General features: G+C 38.9%; 1 protein-coding gene across 10 annotated transcripts in view; it reads left to right on the forward strand.

Annotated features, from left to right (window-relative positions):
* The window catches only part of DMD (dystrophin), a 1,134,919-nt gene that overhangs the window by 99,255 nt on the left and 1,013,270 nt on the right, over window positions 1-22,394 (forward strand). For 3 of the 10 annotated variants that reach the window (XM_015620886.3, XM_015620966.3, XM_015620949.3), the window contains exon 1: window positions 5,006-5,437. The exons of 1 other annotated variant lie outside the window; for it this stretch is intronic. In XM_015620886.3, coding sequence (XP_015476372.1) covers window positions 5,341-5,437 — 97 coding nt within the window. In that variant the 5' untranslated portion in view covers window positions 5,006-5,340. Of the gene's footprint in view, window positions 1-4,996; window positions 5,438-22,394 lie in introns of those variants that run through there. 6 more of the 10 variants (XM_015620912.3, XM_015620930.3, XM_015620866.3 and 3 more) reach the window with 4 other exon arrangements.

Raw genomic sequence — 22,394 nt, forward strand, 5'->3', positions numbered from 1 at the left:
TACATGGACTGCAACTGTAGAAAGAATGAACAAATTAAGGTGCTTAAGTCAGTAATTATTTCAAGTGCAGTACTGCTGAACAATGTATTTTTCCAAAGAAGTCAAGGTACAAATGGAAGAAGGTTAAAGATGTGCAACTTACATCAGTCTGATTTAAAATAAGCTGTAAGAAAACAAAATACACATTTCATGTAATTAGCATGAGCTAATTACACTGTCACTGTTCAGTTTTGTGCTAGCAGAACATACAAGCCTTGCTCAAGGAAGATCAGCAGCATTTACTGAAGAGTTCAAGGTCACTGATTCTCTGAGTGTTAAATAGGGAAACTGTATGTTTCTGCTTCCTGATGTGTATTAAATATTTGGAGAATGATTTAACTAGATTTATTTTTTCTTGCTAGAACCTACTATTTTAAATTCAGTGTCACTGAAATACATATGCTATGTGAGAACCAAATGTAGACTCTGTGTTGGCTTATCTGTAGACGTAAGCAGAGGTTGACATTAAAAATCCTCAATAGTTACTGCATGTGAGAGATTATATTATCCACGTTTGCAGCAGTGTTCAGATGACTGTATCACACAGCAATATTCAGAATTAATGTAGAGTATCCACTTTTTAGTGTGCTGTGTTCTGCCATCTCAGAGAACTGTTTCTGTAGTATTTTTTGTGAATTACTTTTATGTCCTAAAGTATGAAATCTTGTTCTTGCTGAGGAAATCGCTGTTTATTATTGTTGTAAGTACATCTGTAATAAAATTTTGAAAAAAATTACCATAAACAGGATCAATCTTATTTCAAAAGGTTGGTCGTGAGTCCTCCTGACACATTTTGAGATCAGTGTGTATTGAGCTTTCATCTTTCAACAAATGCCTGAACTTAGCTGAATTTTATATACCTGAGATTCAGTTAAAAAAAAAAAAAAAAAAAAAGATGAATCCTGCACAAAAGTAACTGAATAAACTATGGTGCAGGGGAGCAAAAATTTATAAACCCCTGAAAGTTTCAGCTCCTGGGAAGTCTGTCAAGTTCCTGGCTGGATGACTTGAGACATGCACATCTGAAGCTTCTCTCTGGCCAGAAGAGTGGTCCTGTCTGGATGACAAGGCCTCTGGACCTTTCCATTGGAAAGGGCTTGTGAGCATCCATGTGGAGAGGATGGTGGCACTGGCCTTTTGGTTTATAGTGACATGACTTTTAATCAGTTTTAATTTTTCATATACTTGTCTGTAGTAATTTTTTAAAATCTTGAGAAGTCAAAGCTACATTTTCTGTAATTTTCAGAAGTTATCCTCTCCAAATGATTGAAATATTGCCATTAAAATGAAAGTACTGATGTGTCTAAGTATACTGGTAAATGATTGTTTATGGACAGATTACTCTCATAGTCATACATCAGAAATCCTTTCGTTGAAAAGTAGTTAATATAGAATGATTAAAAGTAAGAAATAATTAATAACTCCTGTCTCTGTTATCCAAACAAACTTTCCAGTGCTGTTATTGGAGGCGTTTATTAATCTAAACATGCACAGTATATCATTAAGGTATTTTCTTGCATGGTTGATCGATTGAATTAGTTGTTCACTGGGAGAGGCATGAGGTACCTAAGTATAATGGGAGGCCGAGAGAAAGGGAAGAGAAATTGGCTTTCTTCAGGAGATATATTAGCAAAACAAATGAACAATTTTTGCTAAGCAAAATCAGCATTCATTTCTGCATTCCGGAGAGAGCGCATTATGTAGAGCATCATGTGGAGCTGAAGGTCAAGGCCAATCTGCTTGCTTCCTATTTTTCAGTGATCCATTATTTACTCTTGCTTAGTCAGTCACTGGGGCTTCCAAAGAGAAAAACAAAAGGAAAAAAGAAATGGCAGCAAGAAGAGGCTCTACAATGCTCACTGTCATGTGCACACACCACCACAATCAAATTCAAGCACCCTGAATGCACCAATCAGTCCCTCTAGTAGCACTGAAACAATTAAATAGATATGTCTTTGCCATAAGCTGTAGATGGAATAGGAAAAGAGTTGTCACCCAAATAGGCTGGGCTTTCTTTGCCCACTGAGTTTTCAGTACTGTAAAAAGCAGAATACCACTTGATGAGTGTTTTTCTAAACTGAGGACAGTTCTGTACAAGACAAAAAATTATGTATTTGTGTTATTGTAGATTCTGGGAGTGCAACCCATGGAGCTTTCTCTCTAAAGCAATTCATTCCATATGGGTGGGTTGCTATAATTATAACTATGCAGATGCTGAATCCACTCACAATATGCAGAAACCACGGCTGTTGTTTTTGCAGGAAAATGAAGAAAAAGCTAGTGACAAAAGCCAGCTATTAATCTGGCCTATTAGTATGTGGACAGAATGACTGATACTGGTTTCTCCTCCCACATTCTCCATTTGTCCCTGGGTTGTTTTTCTATACAGATAGTGCACAAAAAGATACAAACACTGGTGTATTTCAGTTTCCTTCTCCTCCAAAAAAAGTAATTATTTTTTTTTTTTATTTGTTTGGTTTTTTTGGGTTTTTTCCTCCCAGAACAAAAATGGCTACTCCCCATAGACCTGATCTGTCTTGGAATGTCTATGTGACTAAACTAAATCTCATCCACTGTGTGATGTGTTGCAGGGCAGTAATACTGAATGATAAACCACAGTGGGTCCTCCCTGTAATGCCATGATTATTTGTCTGGAAATACTTTTCATCATTCCCCCTCTTCCTTTTTGTAATTTTGAGGTATCTGGGTGGGGTAGGATTCTGGCAAAGTATAATTTGCTACGCCAGATGCTCACATTCTCTTTTCATTATTATATGACTTACTAACATATGAAATATTTTTCTGGATATTTTCATCTATAATCTTGCACATCTTAAAATTCATTGAATTAGAAATTAAGCCTATGTTGAGTTCTTGGGTACTTCAGATCTCCCCTGCAAATACAAGCTATGTGATCTATGTGCTCAAACTCGTCTGTTGTGAAGTACCATGTAAATTCCTTCTTGCTGTGTCTATGATTTAGAAATCGTAATGCAGCTAGAAGTGTGAAATATTAAGCATATCCTTTTATATACTTGGAATTGATGGCGACTTCAAAGTCAGTCCTCATTCATTGCCTGGTTTGTTTCACTTCAGAAATGACTTGAACTGTGAACAAAAAGGAGCTGACAGTATTTTCAGATAGGCACTTTATAGTTGTGCACTTCGCAACTATATGATAGGACTATCTCTGTTGCCTTGAATGCAAAATTAGCTTGTTGATACGTGCTGCTACAGACAGAGGAACAGATGTAGTAATTCTACTTTATTTACATGAAATCTCTAAAAAGGCATTTTCTGGCAGCATGCTAGGAATAAATACAGTATCGCATATAGAAACGGCGCCATGCTATGTTAGCTCATTCAGGTGTCAGCTGTGCCATTTGGATGTGGGCGAGAGCAGGGAGTCAGATCCCTCCCAGAAGGGCTGGGAGCTCTCTCATGTTCAGCAACCCAGCAGCAACCTTCCCCTCTGCCCAGGGTCTCTGCAGAGTGCTGGGCAGGGGGACCCACTGCTAACATCCCTGTGGGAGTCCTAGAGGGAGATAGCAGATATTCAGATTTTTTATTTCTACGTGTTTTTCAAAGCAGGAAACCCTCTTACCTTGTTTCCTGGTTTGTTTTTGGGGTTTAGGTTTTTTGGTTTGGATTTTGTTTATTTGGGTCTTTTTTTGGTTTTTGTTGTTTTTTTTTTTTACCCCCCCTTTGGTTTGGTTTTTATGTATTTGGTTTCCCCTTCCCCCTGGCCCCCTCACCATTTACTTTCTATGACTTGGATCTTCCCTGAGCTCATTTTTTCAGTGTTGTTTCTCATAGCCAGGACCTTGAGGAACTTAACTCAAGGAGATTAGAAAATTGTGGGGGAAGAAGGGACTATCAGGGTGGGGAGGGATTGCAAACCACAGAAAAGTTCAACACATATCATCAGAGTAAAGAAGTGCGGCTTAAGTAAAACCCTGTGAGTCTTTTGAGCCGAGAATATGAGAACTGGTGAGTGGTGCTGAGCTGGCAGCTGCCACAAGGGAAAGCTTTCCTGGGGGAATCTGCCTTTTTTCCCCTTCCTCTCTCCTCCTCTGCCACTGTGCATAGGCTGAGGAAGGAGGTATTCCTCCAGCAGAAGTCCTTGCTCTCCCTCACCACTTAACTACCAGGTTTAAGCCAGGCTGTTCCCTCTATTGAATTGTCCCTTTTTCCTCTCACAGGTATTCAAACTTTCCACCGCGGGGTTGGGGTTGTTTATTCAGTTTATGAGCAACCAGATGCATTAAAGATGAAATGCCTTGACTCTGAACTGCAGGCACAAGTGGTGGGAGGAGACACAGCTAATTTGACTTGGAGGATGATTGATGTGTAGATGTCAATTTCTATTAATATTCTTTTGAAATCACTGACGCAAGCGTGTTTTTCCCCCACTCAACAGAAAATATAAATAGAAAGACAACAAAACAACCCTATCCCTTTAATTCATGATACTCAGAAGCAGTTAAGCAAACTCTGTAATTTGAAAGTGTCCTCCCCAGGCTGGCAAAAAGCAGTTTATGGTGGTGTTCTTACCACTTTAAGAATATCAAGATGCTGTAACAGAGCTATCCACTTACTGTTAAAATGTATAACGCACAAAATGCAAGTGTCACCTACAGATAGGCTTAGATAAATTGCTTAAAAATGTACAGCTCCCTCATTAGACAGCCATTCATTGCATGAAAAGAGCTAAATGTATTTGTCGAGGTGTAGCTATAAAAGCCATGTTCAAAATGAAGCAGAGTTGAGAGCCTGAGCACACAGCACTGTTATTCAGAAGTAGCTTTCGAGCAGAGAGTTTCAACGGGAAGGTGCTGTTTGGTTGGACACAAATCAGCAAACGTTTAGCTGAAGCGTGAATAATTCAAGCGTGCATGAAGAGCTTTCTGAAGAGGAGAAAATGCAAGAATAAAAAAAAAATAAAAAAAAATCTTCAAACATTTGCATCAGCCTTAGAGGACAATACAAGCAGCAGGATTTGAAACAGATTTACAGATGCACTCTCTTTAGGCAGGGAGAATGCTCATTAAATGCAAGATGCTTCTGTGGCTCGTGGGCTTGCACGGAGGTAGAGGTTTGCAAGACTGACGTATCAGATAAAGTCAGAGTGGTTACCACACCGACGGTGTAGCAGCTGCATAATAAATGATGGAGAGAATCATGTTAGGCATGCCCACCTAACCTAACTTGAATCATGCGAAAGGGGAGCTGCTGGAATTCAAATAGACTTTCTGGTTCCCAGCAGTCGGCAGTAATAGAATGCTTTCAGGAAGATGACAGATGCAGGGGAAAGATGCTGTTTTGCACTATCTTGATTTGTTACGGCAGCCAACTTATTGGCATGATGGAGTGACAAGAAAAGCAGCTGGCATGGAAGGTAGGATTATCAAAGCTATTGCATCATTATGAATGTAATTAGAAACTGACCATGACAAAGCATATGCTAGAATGAGCTGTCGCTGATGGCAGAGGATTTGTTGCTGAGGTCTTGAAACTCTGAAAACAAAATTCCTCGTGCAAAATGGATTTTGCAGTTTCATTTATGCTCGTGTTACTCTTTCTTTCCTGTTTGCCTTCAAGCTCGGGGAATTGCTTGCTTGAAAGAGAGTGTTCTGTTAGGATGAGACTGAAGAATAAAGTATTTGCTAAGTCTCTGAAGCCTGAGGTAGATAGAAACAAACAAATGTGAAACAAAACTGGGGAAAGCTTCCTCTGATTCACTAGCAAGCTCTGATTGATATATTGGCATATTGAAGAATTCTGAGGAAATGAAGATGCATGTACTGAATGATCTGGTATAATGAAAAGATATTATTGCATGTCTCTGCTTTACAGTTAGTTTTTATGACAGGTTTTATTCCCCATCAGTTTTTAGCTCTTGACATTTATCCGGTTGTTCGGCATTATATAAAGAAAATACATCAATATCTCCTGCAGGGTTTCTCAACAACTCCAGCATCTGTTTCAGCTATTGAACTGTATTCACGTTTTGCCAACTTGATGCCTACCCAGCTGGTCTATCATTTCTCGCTTGATTACTGTTCTTAATTTCTCTGTATCAACTTGTTTCAGACAGGATTTTGAAAGCTGTTAATGGGAAATGACAGTAACTGCTTAACTGTTGAGAACTTGAGAATTCTCTTATTTTGGAAACATTAGAGAGCCTTTCTGGGTGCATTTTATTAAATTCATGTTCTGTATTGAACTGTGAGGTTTTCATACAATAATTGAATTTAGCTGTGAATACTTTAGATGGGTCACAAGCGTAACTTTTTACTGAGTATTTTAAGAGAGTTTCAGAAAATATACAGGTGTTTGCTTTGGTGCAGGTATTGTTTTACTATGTGATCCTTCCTCCTGTCCACCTCTCCCCCTACAGTATATATATATCCTCCCTCTCTGTCACGGTGAACAGTCATTAAGTGTATGTTGTACATATTGAAATATATTTTATCACCACTAGGGTGAAACGGCTAAGCAGCTCCAAACAGGTGATAGGAATAGGTTTAAAACATACATTGCTCCATCAGAGTGGATCACCCTCAATCAAAGAAGTAAAGGTAGTGCTTTGTAAATGTAAGGCATTCTCTTTCTTCTTATTTGAAGGTTCAATAACCACTCAAAGACTGCTTGATAGCTCACTGGCTATGATTATGTTGGATTATTTTGCTTTATGAAATGCTTTTTTCTATGTAAGCTCCATTCTTCATTAGATAGATCATTTTTTCACAGGTGATAATCAAGAAATCTCTTGTCAAACTGGATATTCACTTTTCTGACTTTATCTTAAATTACTTTGTTGGCTGTACTCTGTGTTGTCTTGTCAACAGGAATCAGGCTGTTAAAGACTAAATGTTGCTGAGTAAAGCTGTAACAGTTTTAGAAAGATGTTTCTAGATACACAGCAGTGAATTAGCCTTTGGAAAGTTTGAATGAAAAGATCAGTAAAACTAATAGCTAGTGTTATTTAGCTTGAGCATTTCCCTGTTTTGATCATCTACAAGAGGCATTTTACATGATTTTGTAACTGCCGGGAGGGGAAATGTACTCATTAACAGAGAGGATCACTGTGGGGTATGAATAGCCAGAAATAGTTCTGTAGTTTTGATGACAATAAAATAAAATGTTATTCTGTTTTATGGAAATTCAATTAAATTTAACAATAATTTGTCATTGTTGATCATGGTGAAACCATAGAGAGAGCAACCCCTATAAACAGCTTAAGTCCCATTCTCTTTTTCGGGGTAGCAGTAAAACTGTTTTATATTGCATATATTATATTTATACTCCTGAAGCTGCTTCATCTCTTCATGTCTCCAGAGTGCTGGCTGGCAATCATCATACAGTAGTTACTTAAAATGGTGTTTTCCCTGTGATGCCAGTAATTGTCTGTGGCCATCACCCCGATGACAAGTAATTTTATAGTTTGTTTCTGTTTTCTCTCTAGTATTTGGTTTTAGCTTTCTCTTTCACTGATGAATTAATAGGACACTAGGTGGAGCCAGCTGTTGATTAAAAATAGATCTACAGTAATACAGGCCTGTCTAATGAGCAAGCCCCGGTATATAATGATTATTAAAAATAGCAATTTAAAATGTTAAGAATTGAGTTGAAACTTAGTCAGGAAAGTGTAGATCTGGTGAGATTAGAGAAAACCATATATTCATTTTCCTTTCCTTTTATTATCTTAGAAACTTGTAATCAAATATAAAAGATAATAATAAGGAGAAAGCATCTACATTCAATGAAGAGGGCTAGGAAGCAAATGAACGGGAACAGAAAAAGAGGAGAGAAGCAGCAATGAGAACCAGCAGATGTTTCTACTACAGATACATGCAGATATCCAGTTGTGTATCTGTATATCCTTTCCTGATGCACACAGATTTTCTCTCATCCTTACATTTAAAACTTCCTTCCGCTCTGTCTTCCTGAAGTAATTTATAGAGCTGACATCTTTCACTTTATATTTAGCTATGGGATGCATGTTTTCAAATCTCTTCTTGGGAGGGTGTTCTAGAAGGTGTGCAAGGGCACAGAGAGTTGTCAGGCATATGTTGGCCAGACGTAATTAAGAAAACTGTGGAAGGTTATTTACTGACTGAGGTGGAATCTGGTTGCATGTGCTCCTTCACATAATTCTGGTTATTAGTCCTAGTCAAGGATAAGGAATCTGTAGTCCTGGGCAGTGTGATAACACAAGAAAAATACACTCACTTCCACACAGATTTACAGATATGTACCTCAGGTGTGGTACATATATTTTAATTCATCAAAGAAGAGATAAAAATCAGGGTGCATGTTGATACTTGGTTGCATGAACTGAAGAGGAAAAAACAGGAAATAAGAAGTGTAAGATGACAGGCAAAAACAAAGATTAAGGATATGGGCTGGAGCAGTCTGGCAGAGCAATGACAATTGCCATCAGCCTCTGTTAAGTGAAATAATTGCAAGTTCAGTCAATGTATTGTTCTTACAGGAGTAAAAGGGAATTCGGGTAGGGAGAGGCTCAAGTTAGTGAGGAAAACTTGTGGAAGAGGGAAATGACAGCTGCCTAACACCCCAGGAGCAACAAAGTTCAGAAGACTGGAGATTGACCTTTTCAGATGTTATTCATAGAAACTTATAATTTTAGTAGTGACATGAGAATTAGAATGGTCCTGTTCATAGAAAATCAAATTGTGCATGAACTTAGTGCTTTTTGGAGGAGCCTTGCAAGAAGCAGTGATGCATTGTCAGCCTTGAGAGACCTTTTTGGTTATGAGCAGTGCAGTTTGTGCTCAACAGCAGAAGCATGGGAGGAGATCAGCTATGGTGGAGACAGGTTTATTAGTTTGACAAACCATTGAATATTTTATTAAGGCTAGGCCAGGATTTAATTTTTTAAAAATTTATATTAATGGATATTCTTAGCCAGAAACACAGCCTTTGAAATGTGTTATGGTATCAGTGCATCAATATTTGCTTCTCTACATCTTCTGTCCACCCCAGGACTAACTTTGAATGAGCTTATCCTGACATGTCCTGAATTTGCTTTCTGACAAGAGGAAGATGTTTGTAGTGTGGCAGCTCTTGGATTTATCCTGCTGGTCACCTGCTGCTTCACTCAGTTTGTGGTTCCTCCTGAAGAAGGCTGAAATTTTAGTTGAGAAAATCTGAGAAACTTAGTTGAGAAATTTTAGTTGAGTTGTTCCCCACAATGTGGGGAAGTATCTGATCATCTTGGACTAGGGTCATGGGAAGCTGAACCAGAAGAAAAAAGTTGTACTCCTTCTCTCAGTCAATCAAAACTGTCTTTTTAAAAATCCAGCAGAATGAGGAGGAGGGCAGGAGGAGGGGAAATAGTACATAAGGTGAGGAATGAAAGGGCTTTGGGTTTTCCATGGGACAGTCTTTTGATGGTAATTGCCTTGAAAGAAAAGCATAAGGAAAGGCACATACAGAAGTCAAATTGTCCAAGGCTGAGCATCTGGTTATGTACTTCCAGAATGCATTATACAAAGACAAAATTATTATATAAATATTATATCTAAGCAAAATGTATTAATAAATAAGGTCTATTAGCAAAGAGGGAAATATTTTTGTCCTTCAGAACCCAGAGTTTACATTTTGTAGGTTTTTAATTTAGTTATTCATACTGTGTAAAGGAATTAAGATTACTAACAATTTGGGGAGGGACATATTTGATAATAAATGCTAAAGGGTATCCTTTCTCTCAACCCCTTATAGGGGTTGGGGGTTTTTGGGTGGGTTGGTTTGTTTTTTTTCACAGAACATTAAACCATATATCTCTGAAATAGTATATTTTAACCTCTCCCTCTAGTCTGCCCTTGTGAGATCCCATCTGGAGTGCTGGGTCCATGTGTGCATCCCCCAACAGAAAAAACACATGAACCTGCTGGAGTGAGTCCAGAGGAGGGCCATGAAGATGATCAGAGGGCTGGAGCACCTTTCCTACAAGGACAGGCTGAGAGGGTTGGGGTTGTTGAGCATGGAGAAGAGAAAACTCTGGGGAGCCCACATGGAAGCCTTGCAGTACCTAAAGGGCAGTACCTAAAGGGAGGAGATACATTTTACATGGCTGTGTAAGCGATAGGACCAGGGAGAATGTTTTTAAGCTGAAAGAGGAAAAGTTTAGATTACAAAAGCAAGTTTTTTACAGTGAGAGGGGTAAAACACAGGAACAAGTTTTCCAGAAAGGTGGTGCTTGCTCCATCCTTGGAAACATTCAAGCTGGATGGAGCTCGGAGCAGCTCAATCTAGTTAAGGTTGGAATAGATGACCTATAAAACATCCCTTACAATTCAAAGTATTCTATGGTTTCTTAAACTACTAGGTACCAGTGGTTCTGGATCTTTCCTGCTCTGTGTAGGAAATACTCCAAAATGTCCATGAGATTCAATGCAGAACTGAAGATGCAAACACAAGAGTTCCCTGCAGAAATGTCCTGGACATGACAGATCCAGTGATGCAGTCATGAAACAGGGAGAGCTCAAATGGAGATGTGAAAGAAGTCAGGAATTTATCAGAAATGTAAAAAGGGCTATAGATAATAGTTTTGCCTGCATATTTTTAAATTTTTTTTAATGGTCTGAGCATCTGTGCATCAGAATCAGGGTGCAAGATGCACCTGTTTATAAAAATCAGGAACTTCTGGCTGCACTGCAGTTTCTTTGGCTTTTCTTATCTTTAGAATAGCTCTTAGTCTTAAAAAAGGAAAAATCTGAAAAGTAAATCAAGATCAGTCATACAGTTTTTTTCTTTAGTATCCTCAAGTTACCCAGCTTAGTGTATTACATGACAACGCTGTTCTTTACAAGGTGTTTCTTTCATTTACATTTCCCTAAAGATCCTGCACATAGCACAACCATTTCTCTGATTTGCTTGATGATACAGAAGCTCAAGATACTGAAATGGTCAAGGACATACAGCTGGTTTCAACCAATGCTGACAAGACTATTTTTCTTTCTTTCTTTTTTTTCCCCTTTCCCTCCATTCCCTCCTGCCCAAGATTTGCCACAACTGGGGAAAGCCAGAAAAAGTTAACACAAAATTTGAACAAAAAATTGAGCTACTTCAAACTTGTGTTTTCTTAATCTATATCTAGTCTCACCTTCACCTCTTTTTGTGTCCTTCTAATGATTAGGAATAAAGAGCATGAGGAATTTCTTCATGGCACCAAATTTTTTTAGTATTCACTTTTGATCAGTTATATTGATCTGTTTCCCTGAAACTTAACAGCCACACTAAATAAAATCACCACATGCTGCTTTCTGTAGACTTTCTTTTTATGACTAGCTGGTTATTTTTTTTTACAGCCATTATGCAAGTCACACTTGCTTTTGCAAAAAATAAAGCACAGATACTGTGAAGAAGTTCGTCATTTTATCTTTTTTTGTAACAAAAATAATTTAAATATTCCCACACTATGCTCATATTTAACACATCTTTATTTCTTATTATTGCAAAATATAATTTATAATGGGAATTCCTCTGTAATTTGATATTAATGGTCTCAAATGAAATGTAACAAATATCCCTTGGAACAAAAACCACTTTTTCAAAGGACAGGCTGAAATTTCATCAATTTGTTTAAATTAAGTGTTTTGACAAAAAAACACCCAACAAAACTTTTCACTTTGCAGTTCCAGGCTGGTTTTTATTCACTGTTTGTAAGGACTGCAAACAGTGAAATATGCAACTTTCTGTGTTCAGTAATGATTGCAGGCGCTGAATTGTGACTGAATCAGGTTTGATAACAAGGCAGAAAAGCAAAGGTATTAAACAACTTCATGTACATGGAAAATGTTATATTTATATTCTTCTGAGCCATAATGAAAAGGAGTTTTTAAACTGGGTGCTTTGGTGAAGTAGTTTTGGTGCCACTGAAATATTCATTGACTGAAGATTGAAGTTAATGTTGTTGAGAACTTTAAGATGTTTATTGTTCAGTGTCTGTGATAACTCTTCAAGCTAATATTAAAATTACTGACTTCTCACTTCTTATTGGCCTTGTTTTGTACTACTGGAAGGCACAAGGGATTTTTATATTATGAATGGATTTGGTACTTAGCAAAACATTTCAAAAACAGTGAAATAAATTGCCAGACTAGTGTGATTAAATCTTTGTATGCATGTGTCTCTTCAGATATTTCTGCAGAAGCCAAGAACAAAAAGCATGTCACAGATGTTGATAAATTATATTTATTCCCAGGCTGTGTTGTTTTTCAAAACTTCAGAAATAATGAGGATTAGGTAAGCGATCAGTTATGATGCTACCTGAACCAAGATCAAATCAAATCCTAAGGCAGTGAGGGTTATGGGGAGACTCTCAGGCTACTAATTTAAGGATGTAATGAAGAAGCAAAAATTAAAAATTTTTGCCATACCCTGGCTTCATATATGCAGGTAGGACCAGCACCATCAAATTCCCTCAGAATGTGAAAAATCAAATATGGTTTGTTTCCTTCAGAGAATCTATTCTTTATTTCCTGATGAATTCCTTTAGCAAGGTAAAAACGCTTTAAGTAATAACACCTGATTGTCTGTCATAATACCTAATCCCACACTGCTCTTACAGGCACTGTTTGTTGAACTGAGTGGGCCTAAATGTGACTTTGGATCATCAGCCTCAGACAAAGTGTTAGTGCAGATGATAAGGGCCCCATAACAGTAGGGAAGTTGTATGCTGGTGAAGAAGAACCAATTAGGGTTATTCCTCCGGCAACAAGCAAATGAATTTTCCCTTAATGAGTCCTTAGTGAAAATGGTATTTACTATGATATTCTGTGTGACCTGGCTGACCCATCAAATAAGAAGCAGCCCGAGCAGCTCTGTTGTTGTAGCACATAATTTTGTAAATCTGCCTAAGCCTAGAGAGCAGAACATTTATAAATTTATTATTATTTAATGTGGATGCTTTATTATCTATTTTGTGATATCAGTGTATGTGGCATGTGTGAAACTGTAGAGAAAAGTGACTTTGCTGTAGGGAACAACATGTAATTAACGTGAAGGGTCTGCTTTATATCCTGAAAACCAGGCACAGAATGATGACTGCAAACCTTGACCAGCTGTGAAGCTGTAAATACCCTAAGCAGAAAGGGGATTGCATTTTATGGCACTCTTGATACTCACAATTTGAGGATTTTACACTGAATGAAAATTGTATTGTGCAGAGATGAGCCACCCATTGATGATTCTGAGATGCCATGGAAACAGAGGTACCCTTATTAGGCGTTGCAGTTTGTGTGTGAGCCAGATATAGGCATGTCATTGGGAATCCTCCACAGCCTGTACTTCAGTAGAAACACTGAAACTGAGAGAGAGGGAGATGAACCATCTGCACTGAAAGAGAAGAAATGAGCCAGTCAATTAGAAGAGGGAAGTGGTGCCAGTTCAGAGGACTAACTTATTCTGCTGTTGCTTCATGCAACTTGTTGGTGTCTGCCAGGCCAGGAGATAAGTTTTTACCTGAGTGAACAACCATCTCAGAACAACATTATTATCATTCAGGAGAGAAAAAACAAGGCATTTGGTTTGTGTTGCAGCACAGTTTTCTGGTTTAACACTTTGCCCTAGAAGTTGTAGAAATATGAGATAGCACAAAGAAACTACCAAGAGGTGTATCAGTGCTGAAATCGTCAGTTTTATTCTGTTCTCTGGGGTTTTATTAAGTCCCAGTTCTCTCCCGTTAGTTTAAAGGGAAAATAAACTTGTATTGATAGGGCTGGACAGAGCTGCATTGACAAGATTGGGAAAGCCATTTTTTGTGCCCCAGCATAGGTATGGGACTGGGAAGCATTGGTCTCACCCACATCAGAAATTCCCTGGGGGGAGATTGGAGGGAGAACAGTGCACAGAGCTTTTGGGATTGGTGATGCCCCTTTACTAGGTGGCTGTATTGGGTAGAGGTGGGAAGGTTGATGGCCCCAGGGGAAGGGACTGCATGGGTGACCTGTATGAGAAAAGGCATGGGGCTGTCCTCTGCCTGACACAGCTGCTTCCAGCCATCTCCAGTGGATCCACTGCAGGGCACAGCTGGCAAGCTCCTGGTGCCTCAGGAAAAGACTGTTTAAGGGAGGGGAAAGCACTGCCCTACACCAATCGAGGAGAAAACAGTGTGAAACAGCAGGGGGAAGACCAAAATCAGAGGAGGACAGGAGGAGCTGCTCCCAGTGCTGGAGAAGCTCTTAGAGAGGACTGTGCTGGAGCAAATATCCCCACAGCAGTCCCTGGAGGGCACCACGTCAGAGCAGTGGGTCTGGCTAAAGGCAGCTGCAGCCCGTGAAGAGCCCACAGAGGAGTGGGGAGATCCTGAAGGGCTGCAGCCTGTGGGAGGATCTGAGCTGGCTCGGGGGGAAAAGTGTGACGAGGATGGAGCAGAAAAGAGGAGCTGTTGCAGAGTCCCCATTGCCCATCACCCTGTGTCCTGCAGAGTCAGAGTGCTGGGGAAGGAGTTGGGAGTTAAGAGCCTGGGAAAGGAAGGGACATGGAGGGCAGGTATTATTTCAATAATTTTGTCTTTGCTTTTTGCTCTCCCATTCTAAATTCATTGGCAATAATTTACACTATTTTTTCCCTGATGAATCTGTTTCACCCATGACATAACTGGTAAGTTATGTATGTTGACACAAGATTTTGTGTTCTATTTTCTACCCCTGTCCTGTTGAGCCTGGGTGGGTGACTGGCTGCTGATTGAGGTCAACCCACCACAGTTAGGTTAAATGGAATTATTCTACCTGAGCTTTCCAAATTGACAATGGTAATTTTTAGGGATAACTGGTATTAGAATGTGTGCGTGCAGACCACAGCTGATACTTAGTAAAACAGGAAAGTTTGTAAAATTCAACTGCTCTCCATTTGGAGCAGTGCCACTGCAGAGGTATTTATCCAGAATTTACCCTGAAATGACAATGAAAATACACCATGCAAAGAGCATTATTACTATTTTAAGGCTGGTGTAGGTTGTGTACACCTGAACTAAGATTAGGGGCATGAGGAATTGTATTTGAGCAACATCAAGAGTGACTTGAATTGCTGGTGGTTTTGTCTGCTAGAGAGGTATTTCATGTTTCAAAAATTTTCCTTGGCTGTACTTCTAACATATAATCAAATCTTGAGTTTAACCAATTCTCAGAATGTTTCCTCACTTTTAAGTGCTTAAAACTGAAATGGATATGGTGCTATGGCTGTGAAAGACTATTAATTCTAAAGGGTAAAAAAAAAGAGGAAAAAGCTTTATTAAAATAGATTTGTCATAAAAATAATCACAAAAATATTTTTGTCCTTAAAAAAAGTGCTACTCAAATGGATGTCTGTGGTATTTCACAACACACTGGTTGTACAGATAATGTTTGTTGTTCATATCAGAGTTTTGGGGAAAAAATGCTATTATAGCATTTTAATTGTTTCATCATTCTGGGATATTCCATGAAGGAAAAACATATTGTGCCTTCAAGTTGAGAAGGTGTCAAGAAATGTCTTATGAGGCTGCTGTCAGATGGGGGAAAAGCAGGATGTCCTTTGCAGGATGTTGGAATCTGTCCACCATAACAGGCTGTACTCTGGAGATTGGGCTCCTTTCCTACCATTGCTGACATGATGGAATCTGTCCAGAGGTGTTCAGGAGCCACTTTGGAGCACCCAGCAGAAGCCTTGTGTTGATGGTATCTCAAGACAAACTTGCTTAAATTTTAAAACAGAAAAACAAACAAACCAACCAAAAAAAAAATTATATATATATATATATATATATGTATGCAAGGGGTATTGCCTTGGGACCATCTTATTTTATTCATTACTAATTTCAGCTCTGTGACTTAGAATTAAAGAGCTTTGTTTGTTGACCCTCTGAGCTTCAGACATTGACAGTCTGAGAGCACCAAGCTTATATCTGCAGGGAATACTGCAACAGTTGCTCTTCCAAGATTTTACTAAAAATGGGAAAAGCCTTATTTTAATTACTAGGGTTGTAGGCCTCTGGAGGCCTAACTCAACACAAAGGAAATGTAAATGACTTGGAAAATGCAAGGAGCCACAATGTTTGGTTTTTGGTTTTTTTTTTGGGGGGGGGGGCGGCAAGACAGTTTTTGTTAATTATTTTTATTTATTTGTTGGTTTCTGGATTGTACAGCAGCTCAGTAGTGGTTTTGGCCCACTTGTCAAAATTTGTGAGGTGGATGTTATTTCTGGCATCTCTATGGGTAAGTTAGAGAAGAGGCTTAAACATCAAGGTGAACATTAGGGTTCAGTGGAGACACCCATGGAAATTGGCTTTTCTTGGATATCTCTCCTACCTTCAGTGAAATGGACTTTGGGGAGGAGGTAGCAAACTGATTAGAAAGGGTCGGGTTCACGTCTTCATCTGTTCCTTCTGGAGGTCAGGCCAAGAGTATTTGTGGAAGCCTGGCAGTTCTTCCCTCTTGTTACCAAAGAAATGAAATTACCCCAACCCATTACTGCAGTGCAAGGTTAATCTTCATTGCAGATGCATTTTTGGATTAGATCTGTGATGTTTCCATGTACATTCTGGCATGGCACTTTGCATGCCAGTAATTTGTTTTGGTGGTAGTGCTTGCGAGTAGTTCAGAATAGTCTAATTCTTTGTAGTAAGTAATGAGCTCCATTGCTCAAGAACAACATAAGAGATGTGTGGTGAGTTACTGTAGAACCTGAGCAAGAGAAAACTCATCTATTCATGAAGCAGGATTCATTTCATTGATTACATTATTGTTGTTTCCTCAATTTTGGCTTGTTCTTTCAGGTCTTTTGATACTGTATTGATTACCAGGTTCCAATATTGAACATTTTGATTGCTAGTATTAATACTACTACTACTATTTCAGGAATAGATTAGAGCTTTAAGGACCTTCTTTAAGCCACAATAGATATAAAGAAGCATATAAAGACAATAGAGAAACAGTGAGATTTTTGTTTTTTCTTCCTGGCAGGAGAAATAAGGGTGCAGGAGGCACACATAAAATGGAACAGCTTCTATTTCTTTCTGTAACCATTGGTTGAAGAATGAGTCCCTTAAGAGTACAGAAGGAGAGAAAAGTTACTTGGATCTAAAGAACACATTTTTGTTTATATTTAGAAAATGTTTGTTTTTCTCCATGCATTTCAATGACTTGCAACATGACTCTCTCATAGTACATACATTCAGCTCAGAGGAAAAAAAAATGACGATTTGAGCTCTCAAATATTTGCTCCTTTATAACCTATCTACAGTCATTTAAGATCAATCCCGAGGTTTAATATTAAAGTAAATGTTGTTAGCCCTGGAAAGTAAAGAGCATGAGAGTGATTGAGCTTTTGCCCCCCTCAGGAGAGTGGATAGGTGGAGAGTGAAAAACCTTGAATAAAATAATTAAGAGAATTAATTGTTTCCCTTTTACCTACTCAAGTATTTTATTCTGTATTTCTGAACACTGAACATTACATGTCCTCCAGGAGAAAAGTCCTTATAATTCAGACTTTAGGGTGTTAAGAAAAGCAGCATGATTTTATGTGGGGAGTTGGACTGAGAAACAGAGCACTGTTCCTGGGCAGGGAGATGCTGTAGCACACTGCAACACGTGCCTGTGATTGCTGACAATGCCAGCAGCGTGTGGAGCAGTGTGTGGAGCAGCCTGCAGCTCATGCTCAGTGTCTGAGGGTCACCAGTCCATCACTGGGAATACATGCTCTCTGTTCAGGTCTGTTTGGAAACACAGCAAAAATTGGGCTTTACAGGGGAAGACCCTCCATCCCAAATTTAGCTATAATCTAACTTACTGTTTACTTCCTACACCTTCTCTCTCAAAGATTTTTAGGCATTAATGATGGAATACCTAGACTATTCTCTGTGAACTAATTTTTTATTGATTATTACAGGGGAAGTATGTTTCTTCCTTTGTCAGTTCTCTGTCCAGGGAACCTGAAAAGTAGTTCCTACAGAAAGGAGAGCCATTTTTAACCTTATTACTGCTCTCTTTCTAGGCCTTGTTTAACATACTTATTTAAGGGTCCTATGTTCTTTATAAAATGTATAAATTAAATAAATTTTATTCATTTTTGTATAACTATCTTATCTTTTAATTTTCTTAATCAATACTTAACATTTTTTCAAGTGATGTGTTTTTGCCTTTCCTGTTATTTTCTTTTTGCGTCTTATTTTGACTTTTTAATATTTGCTACATCTTCCATGCACTTTGACTCCTTTTTTATTTCTTTCATATGCTGTATTTTATGAGGACTGTAGGTGATATTGAAGATTGAAGGCACCAGTAGTTAATACTCATGTTAAATTTAATGCATACTGTTCTCCAGAGATGTAAAAGAAATTGTTTGGCTGTTAAAGCTCTCAGATAAAAGCTGAAGTGACATACCTATTTCATGCATCACATCAACCTGTTTTGCATGCCACTGTCATCCTGCCTGAAGTTGTGCAACATTAGATTCAAACCATGCAAAGAAAACAGGACAGGTATGTTGCTGCCACTTTGAACTGTGTGTACCACATTGACTCTTCTGTCAGATATGCTTAAACTGAAAAATCAGCAGTGGATGTGGTCTTGGTCATCTCCCAGCCACACTCAATAGCTGTGGTAGCATTTATTGCTCTGCAAAATTGACCAGTCTCCACAGCCTACCCATTTTGTTATTAATAATTGTGGAAATTAGTCATTCCTTAGCTCTTGGATTGAGTTCAGATTTGTGTAATTTCTGTTACGTACTGAACCACCTTCTCCTCCTCATCAGCCCTCACTGCAGTTGCTGACAGCCTGTCTAGAATTATCCCTCTCAGAGGACTCTCTCCAGCAAAGACAGCTCTAGCTGAACACATTCTTTGGCCCTTCACTGACACGTGGCTTTATTTTGAGCTGTCCTGCATGTTGTCACACATAGAGGAAGTACTTGATTCTGAATTGTCAAGTTACCAAGAGCAGTTTTTAAAAAGAGGAAGAATTCTTTAGATTTAGATTCCCTAAGACCTTTCTCTTTTTTTTGAGAGTTTTTTCCACATTTGGAGGGTATCTTGTCTACTTCTGTGTGGCTATTTTTAGTACAGCTGGGGAATCTGTGGGTCATTGTGTCATATTCTCTCAGTCTAATCTGCTGTTAGTTATGCTAATGAGGCTTGTGGCACTGGGCTTTTGCTTCACTTTTCCATATTGTCTCTTCTGCAGCAGAAGCCAAAGGTGACTTTATCCACTTCAACTGTGATGCTTTTTAAGCACATTTTGCTTTTCCTGTGATGTAGCCCCAGAGCTCTGCAAGTCAGACTGTCTCAATCTCCTCATAAGAGCATGGATTTACAGGCTCCAATTTATTCTCCCTACTGTCTGGTGAAGTCCTATGAAGCTTGTCTGAACTTGCTAGAAGAGTAGAATTCTCTTTTGTAGAATCATAGAATGCTTCTGATTGGGATGGACATTAAAGATCATCTAGTTCCAACTGCTCTGCCATGGACAAAGCATTTAGTGGACATCTTCCACTAAATCAGGCTGCTCAAAGCCCAGTACAGCCTGGCCTCCAACAGTTGCAGGGATGCTAACACATACATGGAGATATTGGTAGTCTGGAGAAAACAACACAAGGGAACACTGATATGTAAATACTTATGCATATACACATGTACTCCCTCTTCTTATGAGATAATTGTATTTCATATTATGTTAGAATCTTATCTCTGAAAGACTCCAGTGATTTGTAATCATGGGTGTGTTCTGTCTGTTTCTGTGTTTTCTTTCCCTCTAGAATATTGAGCTAAAGAGAGAGAAGAGTAAGGTTTGGAAACTCTGCTTCTTGTGTCTATATGGCTTCATGGACCCCATGAATGAATGCAAATGAGCCAGAGCCTTACTAATTTGTTCAGCTTTTGCCTGGGTTGCACTTACACCACCAAATATAGCTCATCTCTGCTAAGTTTAGTTAAAGCCTATTCTCTTCACCTTCGTTTTTCTGAAGTGATGCACTGAGAGATGCCAATTTCCTACAAGATAAATAAAATCAAAACCCAGGGGTTTAGCAGTCTGGCTTTTTCTCCAACTTTTGCATCCTCTGAACGAAAGGATATACTAAACCCTCTAAACTACACCTTTCAATCTTTTCCTGGAGCTCCATACTTCATACTTTGACAAGGAACTGTTCAAGGTTTTAATCTTCATTGGCTTTTGACAAGTACACAGAAGCCTTCATTGTCCCCAGGCAGAGTCATGTTCTTTTCTTGTTTTCTCTCTGTGTCTCTCTGGTTTTTCTGAGCCTTGCATTTTGTGTGGTTGTTGTCATTGAAATCAGGGACAAAGGTGCTATTTGTCTTCTCCTACTCAAAGCAGGAGGAGAGCAGATGCTGGTAGGAATAGTGCTAATACTCTGCAGTAGGAATGGCAGTCTATAGGAAAGATCCCTGGCTGACCATGATTTCCACTGCTTTAGGGCACAGCTACAGTGTGCAGTAAAGAGAGCCATGCCAGCTCCAAATGAGCCAAATCTGGAACTGCAAACTCTTTAGCTGTGTTGCACAGGAGGATGGTGAAGTTGCCAGGCCTGCAGACTCTCAAAACATGCTGCACCCTAAGGATTTGTCATATAATCAAAGGAAATGGGATGTGTGTGGGGAATCCCAAGAAGGTGCTCTGGAGAATTCATCCAAACCACAGATTCACAAACAGACAGATACTGCCATCCAGCTATGTTCAGAGTACTCTCGAGCTGTTTCCTGCCTGGAACACTGTAAATGTGGTAGCCTTGTAATGCTTGCTATTTAGTTTGAGACTAAACAATTTAACTGCAAAGCTATCATCACATATCTAGCAATAAATCTCCAATGCAATATACGTCTTAATTTCTGTTGTTGCCTTTAAGTTAAAGTAAATAAAAGCAACTCCCTTTAAGCTCAGCTTCCCCTCAAATTGCACCACTTTCAAGTGCAGAAACAGAACTTGAATGTGTTTACAACAGTCATGATAATTATGGAACACAAGATTAACCTGGCCAGGAAAGATAAATATCTTGGTATTCACTGCAGTGATAAAATTATTTTGGAATGCAGCCTGACAGAGTGGCAGATGAAATTTGATTTTTCTAGCTATACATAGCTCACAACAGGCCCCTGTAATATTTGTTGAGTCTAAATGTCCTGAGAAGCTGATGTTGTCTTTGCAGCATGGGTAGTTATTCTTTTGCAATATTTTGTGGGAAAAGGCAATACTTTTAATGCCAAAAATCTTTGAAAGATGGTAGACAAGAAAAAAATACTGGAATGAACCACTGAACATGTTTTTTGTCTTAAGTGTGAATTAGAGCTTTCACAAAGAGCATGTATTCCACATCTGCCTTTCTAAATAATTGAGTTGTGTTGGTATTGTATAACATTCTTGGTCTTAGAAAAAAAGTAAGTATAGTCCTTCTAGGAGGGAAGATCAGATTTGTCTGAGCTGTGGTTGACTGCCAAAAAAATAGGCTAAATATATATAATTTGTGAAGAAAAATACTGTTATCTTCTCCCTATATTTTGGGTGCAAGTAAGATGATATGATGGTGGAAAAGTCAGAACAGTTATGAAATATTTTCTGGTCTGGGTTTTCTGTGTCACCAAAGTACTATTGAAAAATATCTGCTCTCTGTTCCCAGTGATGGGAAAATATCTGCTCCCAGTGATGTCCTCTATATATGGAGAGAAGTTTCACAGTTATATTTATTCATTTTCTTAAGCAAATAAAAGCTCTTCAACAGGTTCCTCTTGAAGGGAAATCTTCAGCAATTTCAGTAAGTTCTACAATCTTTGCCTCAAGTCTTCATTGTCCCTCCACCAGCATTTGTATTTGTGAGTCCCTGGTGCTGAGTGTGTTCTGTAATACACTCTTCTTTTTCTTCTGAGGTGAAGTACACTGATCTGAGCTGCACCTCCAAGAAGGGGGCTCACACAGTGCTGTGTTCTTTTCCTGTGCTCCATCAGCCTCTTTCTGTGTGAGTCAGAGAATTTAAGACCAGGGAAGACCATTAGATCATTGCATCTGACCTTCTGTAAAAACCAGGTCATTACATTTTGCACAGGTATCCCTTTGTTGATCCTGGTAGCTTCTGTTTGGCTGCGATGTGCTCTCAGAAAGCCACCCAGGAAGGCAGCAACAGCTGCTGTGTGTGTTACTGCTCTTGGCAGTGTGCTTGTGCTGGTTAATCACCCTTTCTAAACAAATATGCCTTCCGTAGCTGAAAACTTGCCTCAGCCTTTCAGCTCACTCAGCTGGCACACTCTGCTACCTGTCACTGCAAAACTTCTCATTCTTAATTTTTAGCTTGACTTTGCTTGGCTTCATCGGTTCATTGACTGTCAATCGATGTGTTGTTTG

The sequence above is a fragment of the Parus major genome, chromosome 1, assembly GCF_001522545.3.
Source record: "Parus major isolate Abel chromosome 1, Parus_major1.1, whole genome shotgun sequence".
Lineage (NCBI taxonomy): Eukaryota > Metazoa > Chordata > Aves > Passeriformes > Paridae > Parus > Parus major.